Source organism: Carlito syrichta, unplaced genomic scaffold (genome assembly GCF_000164805.1).
Source record: "Carlito syrichta isolate Samal-C Ts95f unplaced genomic scaffold, Tarsius_syrichta-2.0.1 Scaffold306846, whole genome shotgun sequence".
Lineage (NCBI taxonomy): Eukaryota > Metazoa > Chordata > Mammalia > Primates > Tarsiidae > Carlito > Carlito syrichta.
The window spans coordinates 258,693-273,602 of record NW_007250942.1 but is presented as its reverse complement, the minus strand read 5'-3'; the positions used below and the strand labels follow the sequence as shown (position 1 = coordinate 273,602).

The 14,910-nt window shown below is 39.8% G+C and overlaps 1 protein-coding gene across 1 annotated transcript in view; it reads left to right on the top strand.

Annotated features, from left to right (window-relative positions):
* The window catches only part of DNAH6 (dynein axonemal heavy chain 6), a 310,610-nt gene that overhangs the window by 150,588 nt on the left and 145,112 nt on the right, over positions 1 to 14,910 (top strand). The window contains exons 34-39 of the mRNA XM_008063442.2: positions 539 to 661; positions 4,232 to 4,414; positions 4,950 to 5,093; positions 8,386 to 8,607; positions 9,395 to 9,542; positions 12,021 to 12,178. Coding sequence (XP_008061633.1) covers positions 539 to 661; positions 4,232 to 4,414; positions 4,950 to 5,093; positions 8,386 to 8,607; positions 9,395 to 9,542; positions 12,021 to 12,178 — 978 coding nt within the window. The remainder of the gene's footprint in view (positions 1 to 538; positions 662 to 4,231; positions 4,415 to 4,949; positions 5,094 to 8,385; positions 8,608 to 9,394; positions 9,543 to 12,020; positions 12,179 to 14,910) is intronic.

Below are 14,910 nucleotides of genomic sequence, written 5' to 3'. Positions count from 1 at the left end.
TATGTATGTGTGTGTGTATATGTGTGTATCCACACACACATACACACATATGACTATATATATATGACTACATAATCCAAAATCCATTTGAAGTTTAAAATTATTATATTTGATATGAAGAAATTATCTCACTGTTGTGCGAATATTTGATGAGAGATTGGAAGAGGTGTGGAAACCAAGTACAACCACAAAGCATCATGGAGGGTACGAACCATGTTCGATTCACTCATCAAATACCGATCAAATGCCTTCCCTGTGCTGGGTATTAGACCAGAGATTCCACTTCAAGAATGAAAAGGGAAAAGAAACACCCAGTCCTGCCCACAGGATTTGACAGTATCCTCCCGTACTCATGGGATTTTTTTTTTTTTTCACTTTATGCCTCTCTTAATTTTCCTTCTTTATTTTTGATTACTTATTACTCTCCCACTCGGTGTTAACTTAAAAGTGGGAATCGTTTTTAAGATGTGAACACTGATGTTGGAAGAATAAAAAGCATCGTATTAGCTGTTTCCTGTTCCACTCTCCTCAACTTTAGGTGCAAGATCTGAAGGTGGCCTCCCCCGCGACCGTCAGTCGATGTGGAATGGTGTTTGTGGATCCTGAAGAACTGAAATGGATGCCGTATGTGAAAACTTGGATGAAGGGTATTTCTAAAAAAGTAAGTACAACCAGATACGCCCCAATGTCTCCATCTACCAGGGCTCATACTGCCCTAGAGTGTACAGATAGCAAGAGGTAAAAGCCTCATGGTGCTTGATTGGAGGGATTTCATCATGTTACCCAGTCCCTCTCCCTAAAGATTCCCAGAATCCTCTAGGAATGTTTATATACTCCCACAAATCTGTCCTCCTTTCTTGTTACTTCAGCCTGCCAGCCCGCCTGCTCATTCTGCTGCCTGCCCACGCTGCCTGGCTTTTCCCCAGACAACAAACACAGGCCAATCTCTCGAGTCCCTGAAAACACAGCTAGAACAGGGTGAGGCATTGAAAAAGATGTGCAGATGGTCTGGGAGTAATAAGAGAGAATCACAAAGAAGAAAAAGGATGTTTAAGTCCAGACATTGTCATTGTTTTTAGACTTTAAGAGCTCCTCATGCTTCTGAAAACCAAAAAGAAAAGAAAAACAGTTTACCCCCCACCCTAACTGTAGGTGCAAGATCCAAGACACATTCTAACTTCAGAGGTACAATTCCACCCAACGTGAAGGAAAGTATATATGTTATTATTTAGAACAACTCAGTTTCATACTATTATTCTTTGGACCCTCTGTATTCTAAAATAGAATTTTTCTCTTCACCTTCACTTAACAAGAAATACTTTGCGGTGTTTCTCCCATCTTATCTCCTACTCCAAGGACGCCATCTTCCTCTCTGTCTCTCCCCCTCCCAAAGATGAATCAGAAAACCATTGTTTTCCTCATTTTTAGTCTGGTCTCAGAGTACCTTATTAAAGACCATAATTCTCAGAATAGGGAATTTTTCATGAGTTACCTTTAGCTTTTAAGCTTTCCTGAAGTCACTTCTTAATTAACAGATTTTATTATATGTAGTCTCCAGTTTACAGAAAATTTGAACAAAAATAAGGGTTTCCATGTACTCCCCCTCAAACACAGTTTCTCCTTTATTAGCATTTTCCATAGATGTGGTACATTTGTTAAAAAGTAGTGAACCGATATTGATACTTTATTATTAACTAAAGTTCATAGTTTACATTAAGGCTCACTCTTTGTGGTCTATATTGTGTTGTACAATATATGAGTTTTGAAAAATGCATAAAATCATATTTCCACCATTTTGGTTTCATACAGAATAGTCTCACTGCTCTAAAAATCCTCTAAGGTCCACCTATTCATCCTTTCTTCCCATCCCCTAACCCCTGGTGACCACTGGTCTTTTTACTGTCTTTATAGTTTTGTCTTTTCCAGAATGTCATACGGTAGAAATTCTACAACACATAACCTATTCAAATTGGCTGTTTTTCACTGAGCAATATGTATTCAAGGTACCTCTGTGTCTTTCTATGGTTTAATTGCTAATTTCTTTTTAGTAGTGGATAACATTTTATTGTTTTGATATTGTTTTGATATACTACAGTTCCTGTGTTCATTCACCTGCTAAAAGACATCTTGGTTGCTTCCAAGTTCTGTCAGTTATAAATTAAGCTGCTGTAAGTAAACATGAATGTGCAGATTCCTGTGAGGAGATAGCTTTCAACTTATCTGGGTAAATACCTAGAAGTGTGATCATTAGATCATATGGTTTCTGCTTAGCTTTGTAAGAAACTGTCAGACTGTTCTCCGAAGTGGCTGTATCATTTTGTATCCCTACAAATAATGAATGAGAACTCCTTTTGCTCACATCCTTGCCAGCATTTGTCATTGTCCATGTTTTGGATTGTATCCATTTTAATAGGCATGTATTAATATTATGTTGTTTTAATTGATAATTCCCTAATGATATATGGCTTGAGCATCTTTTCATGTGCATGTTTGCCATCTGTATATCTTCTTGGTGAAGTATCTATTAAAGAAAGTCTTTGGCCGATTTTCTAATTGGGTTTTTTTTTTGGTTTTTTTTTTTTTTTATGAAGTTGGAAAAGCTCTTTATATATTCTGATTATCACTTCTTTATCAAATAGATCTTTTGCAAATATATTCTCCCTGTCTGTGTCTTGTCGTATTTTCTTGACAGCACTCTGGTTTCTCCTCAGATTGCGTCAATATTTCCCCTTTTGTTCTCATATGAGTGTCATTCACAGAGCGGAAGTTAGTCATTTTAATGAAGTCTACCTTCTCAATTATTTCCCTCAGGAATAGGGCCTTCAAAGTCATCACCAAAGACAACGTTATCTAGATTTTCTCCTATACTATCTTCTCAAAGCTTGATATTGTGTTTTGCATTTAGGTCTATGATCCATTTTGAGTTAATTTTTGTTAGAAGTGTAAAGTCTGTGTTGAGGTTCACTTTTTTTGCATGTGGGTTCCCAGTTGTCCCAGCCTCATCTGTCGAAAAGACTACACTTTCTCCATTATGTTACCTTCTCTCCTTTCTCAAAGATCAGTCGACTGAATTTATGTAGGTCTATCTCTGAGCTCCCTTCTGTTCTATTGATCTGTTTGTCTATTCTTTCACTGACGCCACACCATTTTGGATATTGTAGCTTTATAGTTAAGTCTTGAAGCTGGGAAGGGTCTGTCCTCCAACTTACTCTGTCTTCAGTATCGTGTTGACTATTGTATCTGGGTCTTTTGCCTTTCCATATAAACTTTAGAATCAAACTGTCGATTGATTCACAAAGTAACTTTCTGGAATTGAGATTGTGTCGAATTGATAGATAAAATTAGAGGAACCGACATCTTAACAATATTTAGTCTCGCTATTTATGAGCATGGTATATCTTTCCATATATTTAGAGTTTTGTTGTTGTTGCTGTTTCCTTGGAGTATTGTAGTTTTTCTTATATAGATCTAGTACATATCTGTTAAATTTATAATTATTTGAGTTTTGGGCGCTAACATAAATTGTGTTGTATTTTGTATTTCAAATTCCAATTGATCCTTGTTAGTATAGAAGAAAGTGATTGACTTGTACATATTAACCTTGTATCTTGTAACTGCTTTAATTGTGTATTAGTTTTAGTTTTGCTTTGTTTTGTTATGTCAATTAGGGTGGATTTTCTACACAGACAATCATGTTATTTGTGAACAAAGACAGTTTTACTTCTTCCTTCTCTATCTGTATACATTATATATCCTTTTATTGTCCTACTGCATTAGCTAGGACTTCCAGTACATAGTTGAATAGGAATGGTGAGAAGAGCTTAATTCATTTTAAAATCTTTGGAAATTATTCCTCTACTTCACTTAGATATTAAAATGTTGTCTTCTGTGTTTCTTCTTTTGAATTGTTCATAATTATAAAAGACCACCGACATAGAAGACAGCATGAAATGTGTATTGGCAGTTTAAGAAATAATTATAAAATTAACAGCTCTGAATCCATTACCAGACCAAGAAGTAGAACATTATCAACTACTTATGTCTTCCATGTATCCCTTCCCAGGAAAGTTTTCTTAAAATTTAATTTGTTTACTATGTGTGATGGTTATACCCTTTGGTGTCAAGGTCACTGAGTATATTGAAATATCTGGATTTTAACCAATCTGTTTCTAAACTTAATTACCTATTTCATTTGGCCTGGCTAAAATATTATTTGTTTGTTCATTTTCAGCTGAATGAAGAAACCCAAGAATATATATTGAAACTTTTCCAACGTTATGTTGATGAAGGTTTACATTTTATCAATAAAAAGTGCAGTCAAGCAATCCCACAAGTGGACATCAGCAAAGTTACTACACTGTGTTGCTTACTGGAGTCTTTGATACTTGGGAAAGATGGAGTTAACTTGGCATTGGTATGAAGAGTTTTCTTACTGCTATGAAGTTAAAAAAAATTAGATTATCATATAGATTCTTTGCGAGTAAATAACTCCAAGTTTTCTGAAATATGATAGCTTTATTTTCAAGTTAATTTTTCAGGGAACTAATAACTATAATTAGGTTCACAGACTTTCAGTTAAAAGGAGTTTGGCAAGCCCGTGGTTTACTTTTCCACTCAAGTTTGAATACCATTACAGCCTACAACATAATCCCAATACAACATATTCCCAGTCTGCTTAAATACCTTTATGTGGGCAAAAAAAAAGTATAACAATCAGTCAAAAAACAAACTTGAGATTTTTTTCCTACATATGTCTTGCCATTCATTTTCTTATGTATAATCACAAGAAAACACCTCTCTGTGAACCACTGAATGAAGTATAAGAAACATACACTGTGCCCATTTAAAAATGCATGAGTCTAAATTAAAATATCTTTGGACTTTGCAATTTATGATTCTTTTTATGTTTACACATAAAATATTAAAACTATTTCTCTTTATTCTTTTAGGAGCAAACAAAACTGAACACTATCCTATGTCAGACTTTTGTATTCTGTTATTTATGGTCTTTGGGTGGAAACTTAACTGAAAACTACTGGGATTCTTTTGATACATTTATTAGAACACAATTTGATGATAACCATGATGCCAGGGTAAGAACCAAATTAATTTAATTTCAACATGATAATTCTGAATAATTAAAATTTAACTTTAGGATTAAAACTTCAAGAGCTTTATTTCTACTGCAAATATAACTTATTTACTAAGCTCCTAAAATGATTAACTTCTTTCAACAATAGATAACGTTTAACATATTTTTAAAAGTTAAGAGTCATCTCCCAGCCATGTGAAGAAAGTAAGATGTATAAGTATATTAAAACTCTCTACAATCAACAAATATTAAATTCTAGTTAGCAAATTTATTTTTCACAGTGTGATTGGTTAGCAATTCTGAAACTACTTTCTGTACATTCTAAGACTGAGCAAATGAGTGAATATATTGAAAATAATGACAATCAAGTTTCTCATTGTTAGAGAAGGGATTTACAAACATGGAGGAGAAAGATAAGACTGCATCCTGTGTCATTGGATTGTAATTGCAGGTCTTGGTGCTCATGAATTTTGAAAATATTAACATATATCCATATGTATGCATGAAAATTGATGTCTGTGTATATGTATGTATATAGTCATACATGCTAACTTTTTTAGTTCTGCATGCCAAAAGGAGCTAGACATGATAACACCTCAGTCGCAGTGAGCATACCTAGCATGGTAAATTTTAAATACTGTTCTCCACTAAAGGGAACAAGAGATTCTTAGTAAAATAGTTGATTTCAAGGTTGAGGCAAGGAGAGTATAAAATGAGCCTAGAACATCTTATGTCAGATAGTAAAAAAGTGCTCAAAGTGGGATATGCCAAGAGAACACAGGAGACAGTTTAAAGGGACTCAACTGGCCAAATTAGATATATTTAAGCAACAAAATTAATCATAATAGTATGAGATTATAGCCCTTTGAATAAAATAAAAATCTATGAGTTCATAGTGATGGCAAAGTATGCATAACTAAATAAATAAGTAGGAGAGAAGAAAAAGCTCTTTCTTTTATAACTAATACCAACTAATCTATGCAGAAGAAATGATAAATCCAGTTGGGAGGTCATCACTTTGCAACAATTATTGTGATAATTTATTTAGGCAGAAATTATCAATGGATATTAAAACTAGTAGGTAGAGGTTTGATAACAAGCAATATTTACATAGTTTCAAAGTATCACCACATTATAGATTCTTCTTTCCCTACTCACCTTTCTATAGCTAATGAAACACTAAGTTCATAAAATTTATCTGCTAAGTATTTTTTAAAATATGCCCTGTTTTCTTCATCCTCACTGCCTCTGGATAACTCAGGTTCTTATCATTTCTTTCCTGGGCTATTAAAATAGCCTATTTATTACTTCCTTGACTTTGGTCTAGTCCTATCTAACTCATCCTCTCTACCAGTGTTTTTAAAATGATAGGTCACAATCTATTAACTGGTCATGAAATCAAGTGAAAGGTCACAACCAAGTTTTTTAAAAAGAAAATAGCCTCTATCACAACTTTCTGTCAACAAATATTTGCGATCCTAGCCAATGCAATAAGGCAAGAAAAGAAATAAAATCTAGGAACTTTGGAAAAGAAGAAGCAAAACTGTCATTATTTTCAGAAACTATGACAGAGTATGTAGAAAATATTAAAGACTCTACAAACAAATCATTTAAATAAGTAAATTAGTGTGATCATTGGATATAAGGTCCATGAAAATTATCAAATGACATCTTAAAACAATAAAATATCAACTATTTAGGAATAAATCTAATGAAAGCTATAAATGACCTCTGCACTGAAAACTATAAAGCATTGTTGAGAGAAATTTTAAAAGATCTAAATAAATGGAGAAATATACTATCACCATGGATTAGAATACTCAATATTATTAAGATGCTAGATCTTCCCAATATATTCTGAAGATTCAAGGCGATTCCAAACCCAACATCCTAACAGATTTTTTTAATGGAAACTGACAATCCCATTTTAAAATATTTATGTAAAAATGTAAAAGACATGTAATAGCCAAGATAATCTTAAAGGAGCACAAATTTGGAGGTCTTACACTACATGACCTTAAGAATTTGAGACAGTGTGCAACAGTAATTAGGAGAATGTGGCATTAGTGAAAGAACAGGCAAATAGAACAAACAAACAGACTAGTGATTCCCTCAGAAGAAGATGCAGGTATGACTGATATCGATGAAAAAGTGGAAAAAAGAGCCTTCTGAGGTGCTGGATATATTTTAATCCAGGATGGTTATATTAATATTTACATCTATAAAAATTCTTTAAAGTGGACTTTAAAAAAAAGTTATGTTACATCTCAATAGCTTCTTAAAAATAGAATAGAAAATAGAGCAAATTGCACATGGTAGGGGTAAATATTATATATGTTTGTAGATACATACATGTATTGTAGATACATATGTATATTACATATATTCATAAATATATATATATTTTCTAGGTGACCATGCAAAATGAATTTCTTATTATTATAAGAGTCACTGTCAAATGAGCTTGAAACACTACTATTCTATGCTGCTTCCAAAGTGAAACATCTGAGATGCAATCTGATCATGTCACTCACCTGCTTAGCTCTTTAATAAGTGCCGCTTTCCATATCTCGGCCCCTGTCTTTACTCTCAGCCTCATTTCTCATGATATACAGTGCTTTCCTGGTTCCAGCATGAACCACACTTTCCATGACCTTGACCTTACAATCCTTGTTTTAGCCTAAACCTTCATTCCTTCTTCTCTGCTCCTATACAATTCTCCTTCTGCCCATGTGACTCCTGCTTGTTCTTCAAGTTTGAGCAGTAGCATCACCCCCTGGAAGCCTTCCTGAATCTCTAGATACCCCTATAACTCCCCTGCAAGTAGAAATGAGCCCTCTTGCTCATTTCTGAGACTGTAATAAACTCCATTCGAGCCCTTAGTTCCCCGTGGGTATTAACTGCAGTGATTGTGTCCCCATGTGCATTACCAGCTCATTGAAGACAGAGGCTGGGTCTCATTCGGCACTTGTCCCCAGCCCCTAGCCCAGTATTTGACACAGAGTACGTCTCTGCATGTTAAATTAAGTTAAAAATGCTTTACGATCCTGATACAGGGTTTTAATATAATCAATATGTCAAGTTTTTTTCATGCATTTTGTGGCATAATTGTGTTAAAGAATTAGTCTCAGATATCGAAACAACTACATCTACACAAAGAAATACAAATTCGTTCATGTTTTTTAATGGCCTTTGTTTCTGTGTGAATGTGTGTATTGCCATGTGTCAATATTGTCCTTTGTCAGTATGGTCCATTTCCTATTGCCTATTTTCTGTTTAATTTTATACATTAGCTTCCCAGTTCTGGTGATTTGTGGAGCATTCATGTGGATTTTGACACCAAACGGCTGGATCCCTGGGAACGAATCATACCTACTTTCAAATACAGCCGAGATGTTCCGTTTTTTGAAATGCTTGTCCCCACAACTGACACCGTGCGCTATGGGTATCTCATGGAAAAACTCCTGGCCGTCAATCATTCGGTGTTATTTACTGGAATAACGGGCGTTGGCAAGGTGGGAAGTCCACATGAAACAAGAAGTTCTGCTCCAAATGGGGGATGGTGGGCTTAGGTTTTTTTTAATTTTTATCACTTTTTCAAGAAGAATTTAACTATGCTGAGTCTATACTGGCCCTAGAAACTACTCCAAAGTTTTCCAGTTTCTGAATAAATTTTGGGGGTTGATATTCTAAAAAACCAGAGGATCCTGTCAACCAGTGTTTGTGTTTAAGAACTTTTGCGTTGCATCCCTTGGTATTTCTGGGACTGCCATTAAACTGGTTGGTGGAATGGGCCAGAGCAGTTTTTGTCCCCAAAAGATTAGTGATGAAGACAGCTTCTGACTATACCTCCTGCCTGTTTATTTCTTCCTGGTACAACAATGGTGTCCTTCAAACGTTTTTTAAAAAGTCGATTGGGGGAAATACTGACTGGATTTCTTAGTTTTAGAGGAGTACACATAAGCAAGGATTCACTGCTTCCATTCTAAATTATTCCTCAAAGAAATTTAGATCTTTCTCTGACGCTTGCTATAAATTGGCTTGGAGAATAACCAAGATGGGTTTTGGTATGAAGCTAAAATAGAACCTTTGCTGAGATAGAGCTGATTAGTATATTTCTTTGGTTCTGAAAAACACAGCTAGATGAAATCTCCAGTAAGAGAAAAGCAGACCTGTCAGTTTGGCTTTTACCTCTCTTTTTACTTTGTTTCTTACTCATTGTATTAAATTATTACTGACATAGACAACTGAAAGAGAACCTGCTGAATGTGAATCAACTAACTTATTTTTTTTTATTTAAAGTCTGTGATTGCCAAAGGATTGCTAAATAAAATTCAGGAATCAGCTGGGTATGTCCCTGTTTACCTAAATTTTTCCGCTCAAACTTCATCTGCAAGGACACAAGAGATCATTGAGTCAAAACTGGAAAGAAAAAGAAAAAATATTCTGGGTAAGCATCACCATTTTAATATGTCCCACACAAATTATCTTAATGAATAAATCACATTTACCATGCATGTAATAAAATGACTGATTCTTTTCTTTGCTTAATTCTTTTGTAAAAGTGATTCTGTTCATGGAATTTCTTTCCCTGTGCTAGATATTAGATATCATGCCATTAGCAAGCGAGTTGTTTATTCCTATCATCTCCTTCAACACAGAGCATCTTCTATCTCTACCTCTCTGGCTCTTCCTCTCTCCACCCAGCTCCCCCCAAGCTGCATTGATCTCCCTTGCTTAAAACAAACAAACCTCTTTCTATCTAGCACCTTGACTTGCCAGAACTACGTGGGGGAATAAGCTTGAAACTGCTCTGGCATTTTCTTCAGTCAGTACTTCCAACCAGGCTTTGTGGCATCTCCCTCATTAACTGCTTAGATAAGTGGCATGACTTTCTGGTCACCTTCAGGTCTACTGAGTCCGGACCAATGGAAAACTTAAATCCCAAGCCCAATTTAAAGCTCCTCCCCTCCTCTGTCATAAACTAGGTTTGTGGCTCCAGGCACGGGAGGTGCAGGGGGCGTGGGGTGCTTCTTACTCCTCCCCACCCTCCCTGGCTAGATGGGAGAAAAAGAAAGAAAGGACAAGTGTCTTCTTCCTAGCTGGCATCTAGATGGGCCTGTCTGTGGATGGGCCCTGCTTCTCTGGCCTGCGCCGAATGACTGTTTGTGCTCTGTGTGAGGTGGGCTTTCGGGGGTAGGCGCTCGTGAGGAGCTCCCCAAAGAGCTGTTCAAAGATCAATGGCCACCCGTTGGAGGGTTCCTTGAGGGTGGGAATCGGGACCTCAGTCCTGACTCAGTTCCATCCTCCAGTCATTCATCTTGCAGCCTCTTGATGCTGGGAACCACTTGCCCAGCTGGCAGCCTCCGGGATGGGGCACTGCCAAGGCTCAGACTCAGCTCCCTTCCGCGTTGTCCACCATCAGTAGACCCTGTCATGATAAACAGTGGTGCTGCCAGCTGCCTCACCACCTCCTCTGTCTGTTCCCTTTTTCCTGCTCTGGTAAGCACAAGAGATGCCACTCTGTTTTCCGGTGGGGACCCCAAATCTCCATGAATGAGTCTCTTAGAGCCCTTTCCCAGCCCCTGTCCTGCTACTCGGCTTCCAGGGTCCAGAGGATGGAGTAGGGCACTCACTTTACCTCACTTATCTTGGAATCGCCTTCCATAATTAATCCCAACCACTGTTTGCCCACTGGCCATCACGCGTCCTTTTTGTCTGGCGAGTGTCTACATCGACTTTCTTTAGGTTAAATGTGGCTTTGTGCAGCCCCAGAGCACTAGATTCCTTCTGATGTGATCGGGATGCTCTTGAACATCTAATCCTGTTTTCCCTGGAGGGTGGTAAGACGGCGCTTATGAAGGACATTTTGGCATTCTTCCACATCCTGCTGATGTGGATTTTTCAAGACAGCCTGGGCTTCAAGAGTGTCAGCTCAATGGGTCAGCCAGCCAAGTCCCAGAGAGGGTCATGGAGGGGCTGGTAAGCCTAGCCCCACAAGTGTCAGCTCTAATGGGCTGGCAAGCCAAGCCCTGAGTGTTGCTGGTTCAGTGTGCTGGCAAGCCTAGTCCCCTGGGTGTCTCAGCTTTGGAGTCTCACTTTCCTCTGGCAGCTCTCCTGGTTCAGCTTGCTCTGTCGGCTGGCAAGCCAGCCTCTGGGGTGCATGACTTTTCGACTCCGATGATCTTCTGCAACTCTTCAGGTTGTAGCTCTTCAGGGTCGAGGTTCTTGACTCATGCCCAGGAAGAATGAAGGACATGGACAGCCAGAAAGTGAAAAAGCAGGATTTATCGAGGACAGAAAAGCTCCCACAGCAGGAGGGGGCCCAAAGGGGTTGTCCATCTGGGGCCAAAAACCTGGTGCTTATATAGCCCTAAATCTAAGCCGATTGGCTAGCCCTGGCTGTTCTGATTGGCTACTTTTCATTCCCAACGGTGAGGACATAAGCTCTAGCTTGAGAGACTTGCAGGGAGTTTGTTTACCCACGCTGAGCCTGAGAGGTCTGCCAGGAATTCACTACTTTGTTACTAGAGGCCTCTCCTGTCTGTCTGCCTAGGCTTTCTCCAGCTATCTCCTGTCTCACCACTGTTGAATAAAATGACCTTCCTCCTCTATGCCAGGCCACACCGTTGGTGAGGGTAGCAGGTGTGACAGAGATGGAGAAATGTCCAGACCTCGCGGGAAAACTGCCTTGTCTTCTGCTCAGGGAGTGAGGTTGAGGGGCCGCCCATCTGCATCTCCCTGCAGAGGGATGGGGGAGGGCAGAGAAAAGTCTCTCCTTCTCCTGGCAGAACCCTGCTGGGCCCTCCTCACTCAAGAGAGAACCGAGCTCCTTATAACCTGCAGGGTGTCGCTGAGTCCAAAGCTTTTTTCACATTTTCTCAGGATGAATTGGAATTCTCAAACTGAATTTATTTTGTCTCTCCAGGAGCTCCGGGAAACAGACGAGTTGTGATTTTTGTGGATGATTTAAACATGCCCAGGCTGGATCGCTATGGCTCCCAGCCTCCAATTGAGTTACTTCGGCAGTATCAAGATTTTGGTGGATTTTATGACAGAAACAAGCTCTTCTGGAAAGAAATACAGGTTACTTCGAGTTTTAAATTACGTGGTGTGTTTAATTTTAAAGGGCAAGGAAATACAGTGTATTCATGTACTTGGGCATCTATAACAAAATGCTACGGACTGGGTGGCTTAATCAACTGAAATTTATTTTATCATAATTCTGAAAGCTAGAAGTTCAAGATCAAGGTGTCCATAGGGCTCGTTTCTTCTGAGAACTCTCTCCTTTATGGCTATGTATATGGGCTTTCTTCTGTGTAGGTCTGTGTCTTAATCTCTTCTTATAAGTACACCAGACATTTTGGATTTGGGATTACCTTAATGACCTCGTTTTAACTTAATTACCTCTGTAAAGATCCTATCTCCAAATGTAGTAACATTCTGGGTCCTAGGGTTAGGACTTCAACATTTGGGGGCAGGGGTCACAATTCAGCCCATAACATATGGACTCAGTGTTTCCTGTGTGTAATTCAGTTCATCCAATCTTTGTGTGTGGGTGTGAGGTTTGTTTTTTTTTTTTCATCCAATCTATACTGAGTTCTTGTCATGCTTGATTCAGGAGACGCATGGTCAAGTGAGACAGTCCCCACCTCCCAGGAAGCTAGGTTTTGGAGGGCAGATAGACATTTATACTGTGAGGTGATGAGTGGGGAGAGAAAGGAGAGAGGATGAGAAAAGGAAGACATCCTGGAGTAGGTGACTTCGGAGCTGGACTATGAAGGCAAGATATGCCAAAGTGAGGAAAAGGAGCATCTACACCTCAGAAGCAGGGAAGTGAAATACCAGGGTGGTGTCAAATGGGAGCACCAGAGGGTCAGGAGGTGCAGTGGTCACGCCCCAGAAAGCTGCAGTCTCATGACGAGAGCCTGAATTGATCGTGTAAGTGATGGAACGCTACTGGAGGAAACGGAAAGGAATGGTCCCGACTACAGAGGAGGGAGGGGCTAGGGAGGAGACACGATCGGAGGCACCCGCAGCAGCCTGAGGAGAAGAGACGGGGTCAGAGCCTCCTGTGGTGAGGGGTGTGACCAGACAGGCTTGGGCGCAGAGCTGCAGGGTTGGTGCACGTGCAATCCAAGGCAGACTGCCCCAGAGCCGAAAACCACCATTCTAAACAGGAAGAGAGGAGGGCATGTCTGAGCTTCGTTTTGCTCCCAGGAAAGAAAGATAATTGTGCCAGGCACTGTTCTAAATGCCTCCCACACACTCGCTCTTTTAACCCTCCCAGGAGCCTGATAAGACAGATAGTGTTATGAGCTCCATTTTATGAATGAGGAAACAGGCCCATCCTGTTGTGTGACCGGTCCAAGGTCTCGTGACTACAGTAAGTGACAGAACCGGGATTCAAACCCAGGCCATTTGGATCCTGAATCTGTGCTTGGGGCGAAGATTCCTCTCTGTCCCCTTGCTGAGCTCAGGTGCATTGGGATATCCGGGTAGAGCTCTTTCTCTCTGTCAAACTGTGGGCCTCTTAATTTGGAGCTCTGAAGAGAAGACGGACACGCAAAATTGGAAGGAAAATTAAAATGCAGCATATAGGTTGTAGAAGCCAGGAAAAAAACCCAGCTTGTTTTAGACTTTACAATATGTTAAGTATTTAATGCAACATAGGTGATCGTGTCCAGCAGTTTAAATGGAAGAGCAGCTGAAAAGCATATTCATTCATTCAACGTATATTTCCTGAGCACCTATTATGTGCTAGGCACTGTTCTGGTTCCTGGGGATACCAGAGTTTAAATAAGAGTGTCTAAAACCTCTGCCCCAGTGGAGCTCACATTGTGGTTAAGAGCATAAGCCAGGGAAGAAGGATTCACCACAGAAAGCAACAGATGAAATGCAGCAATCGCATTAAGTCTGGTAAGAGAGTTTAAATAAGACATACCCATTCCGTGGAGTGAAAAATAGAATTGAGTGTAAGAGGAAAAAATGGAGATTGACGAGATAACTCAAGCTGCGGAGAGGTGAAACTGAGAAAGGTCACCCAGGATGGGAGATACACCCATGTTCAGTTCCTAGGACATGGTCTCCTCTTCCAGAGTCTGTATTAAGCAGGAAAATCTTTCCTAAAAAAAAATAAACTACAGCCAGGCTCGGTGGCTCAGCCTGTAATCCCGCGCCTTTGGGAGGCTGAGGTGAGTGGATTGCCTGAACCCGCGGGTTCGAGACCCGCCTGGGCAACTTGGTGAGACCTCATCTCTACAATAAATCAAAAAATCAGCCGGGTGTGGTAGCACACGCCTGTTATTCCAGCTTCTCGGAAGGCTGAGGCGGAAGGATCACCGGAGCCCAGCAGGTCGAGGCTGCGGTGGCTGGGAGCGGCCACTGCACTCCAGTCTGGGAGACAGAGTGAGACTCCAACTCAAAAAAAAAAAAAATAGACTACTATTAGGCCACCTTACAAACAAAGCAGTCTTTTGCATAAGGCTTTTTGCTTTCCAAGTGAGCTTATCGCACGGGTGGTTCAGCGGTAGAATTCGCGCCTGCCAAGTGAGCTTGTCCAACTTTATCTTCCCAACAACCCAGTGAGGAGAGAACATCATGTGCCTTTTGCAGGTGGAGGATTTCCCCGACCCGGTGCCATGCGACCCGGTGCCACAGGGATGAGGGTGGGAAGAGAATGACCATGATCGCCAAACCTCCCCCCATCATGCCAACCCTCACCAGATCATCCAGTGGCTCCTCCCAGTCAAAAAAATCACATGGAAATGCCTCGACCTGGCACTCGGGGCCTCCCACACACAGCAATAAATGAAGGA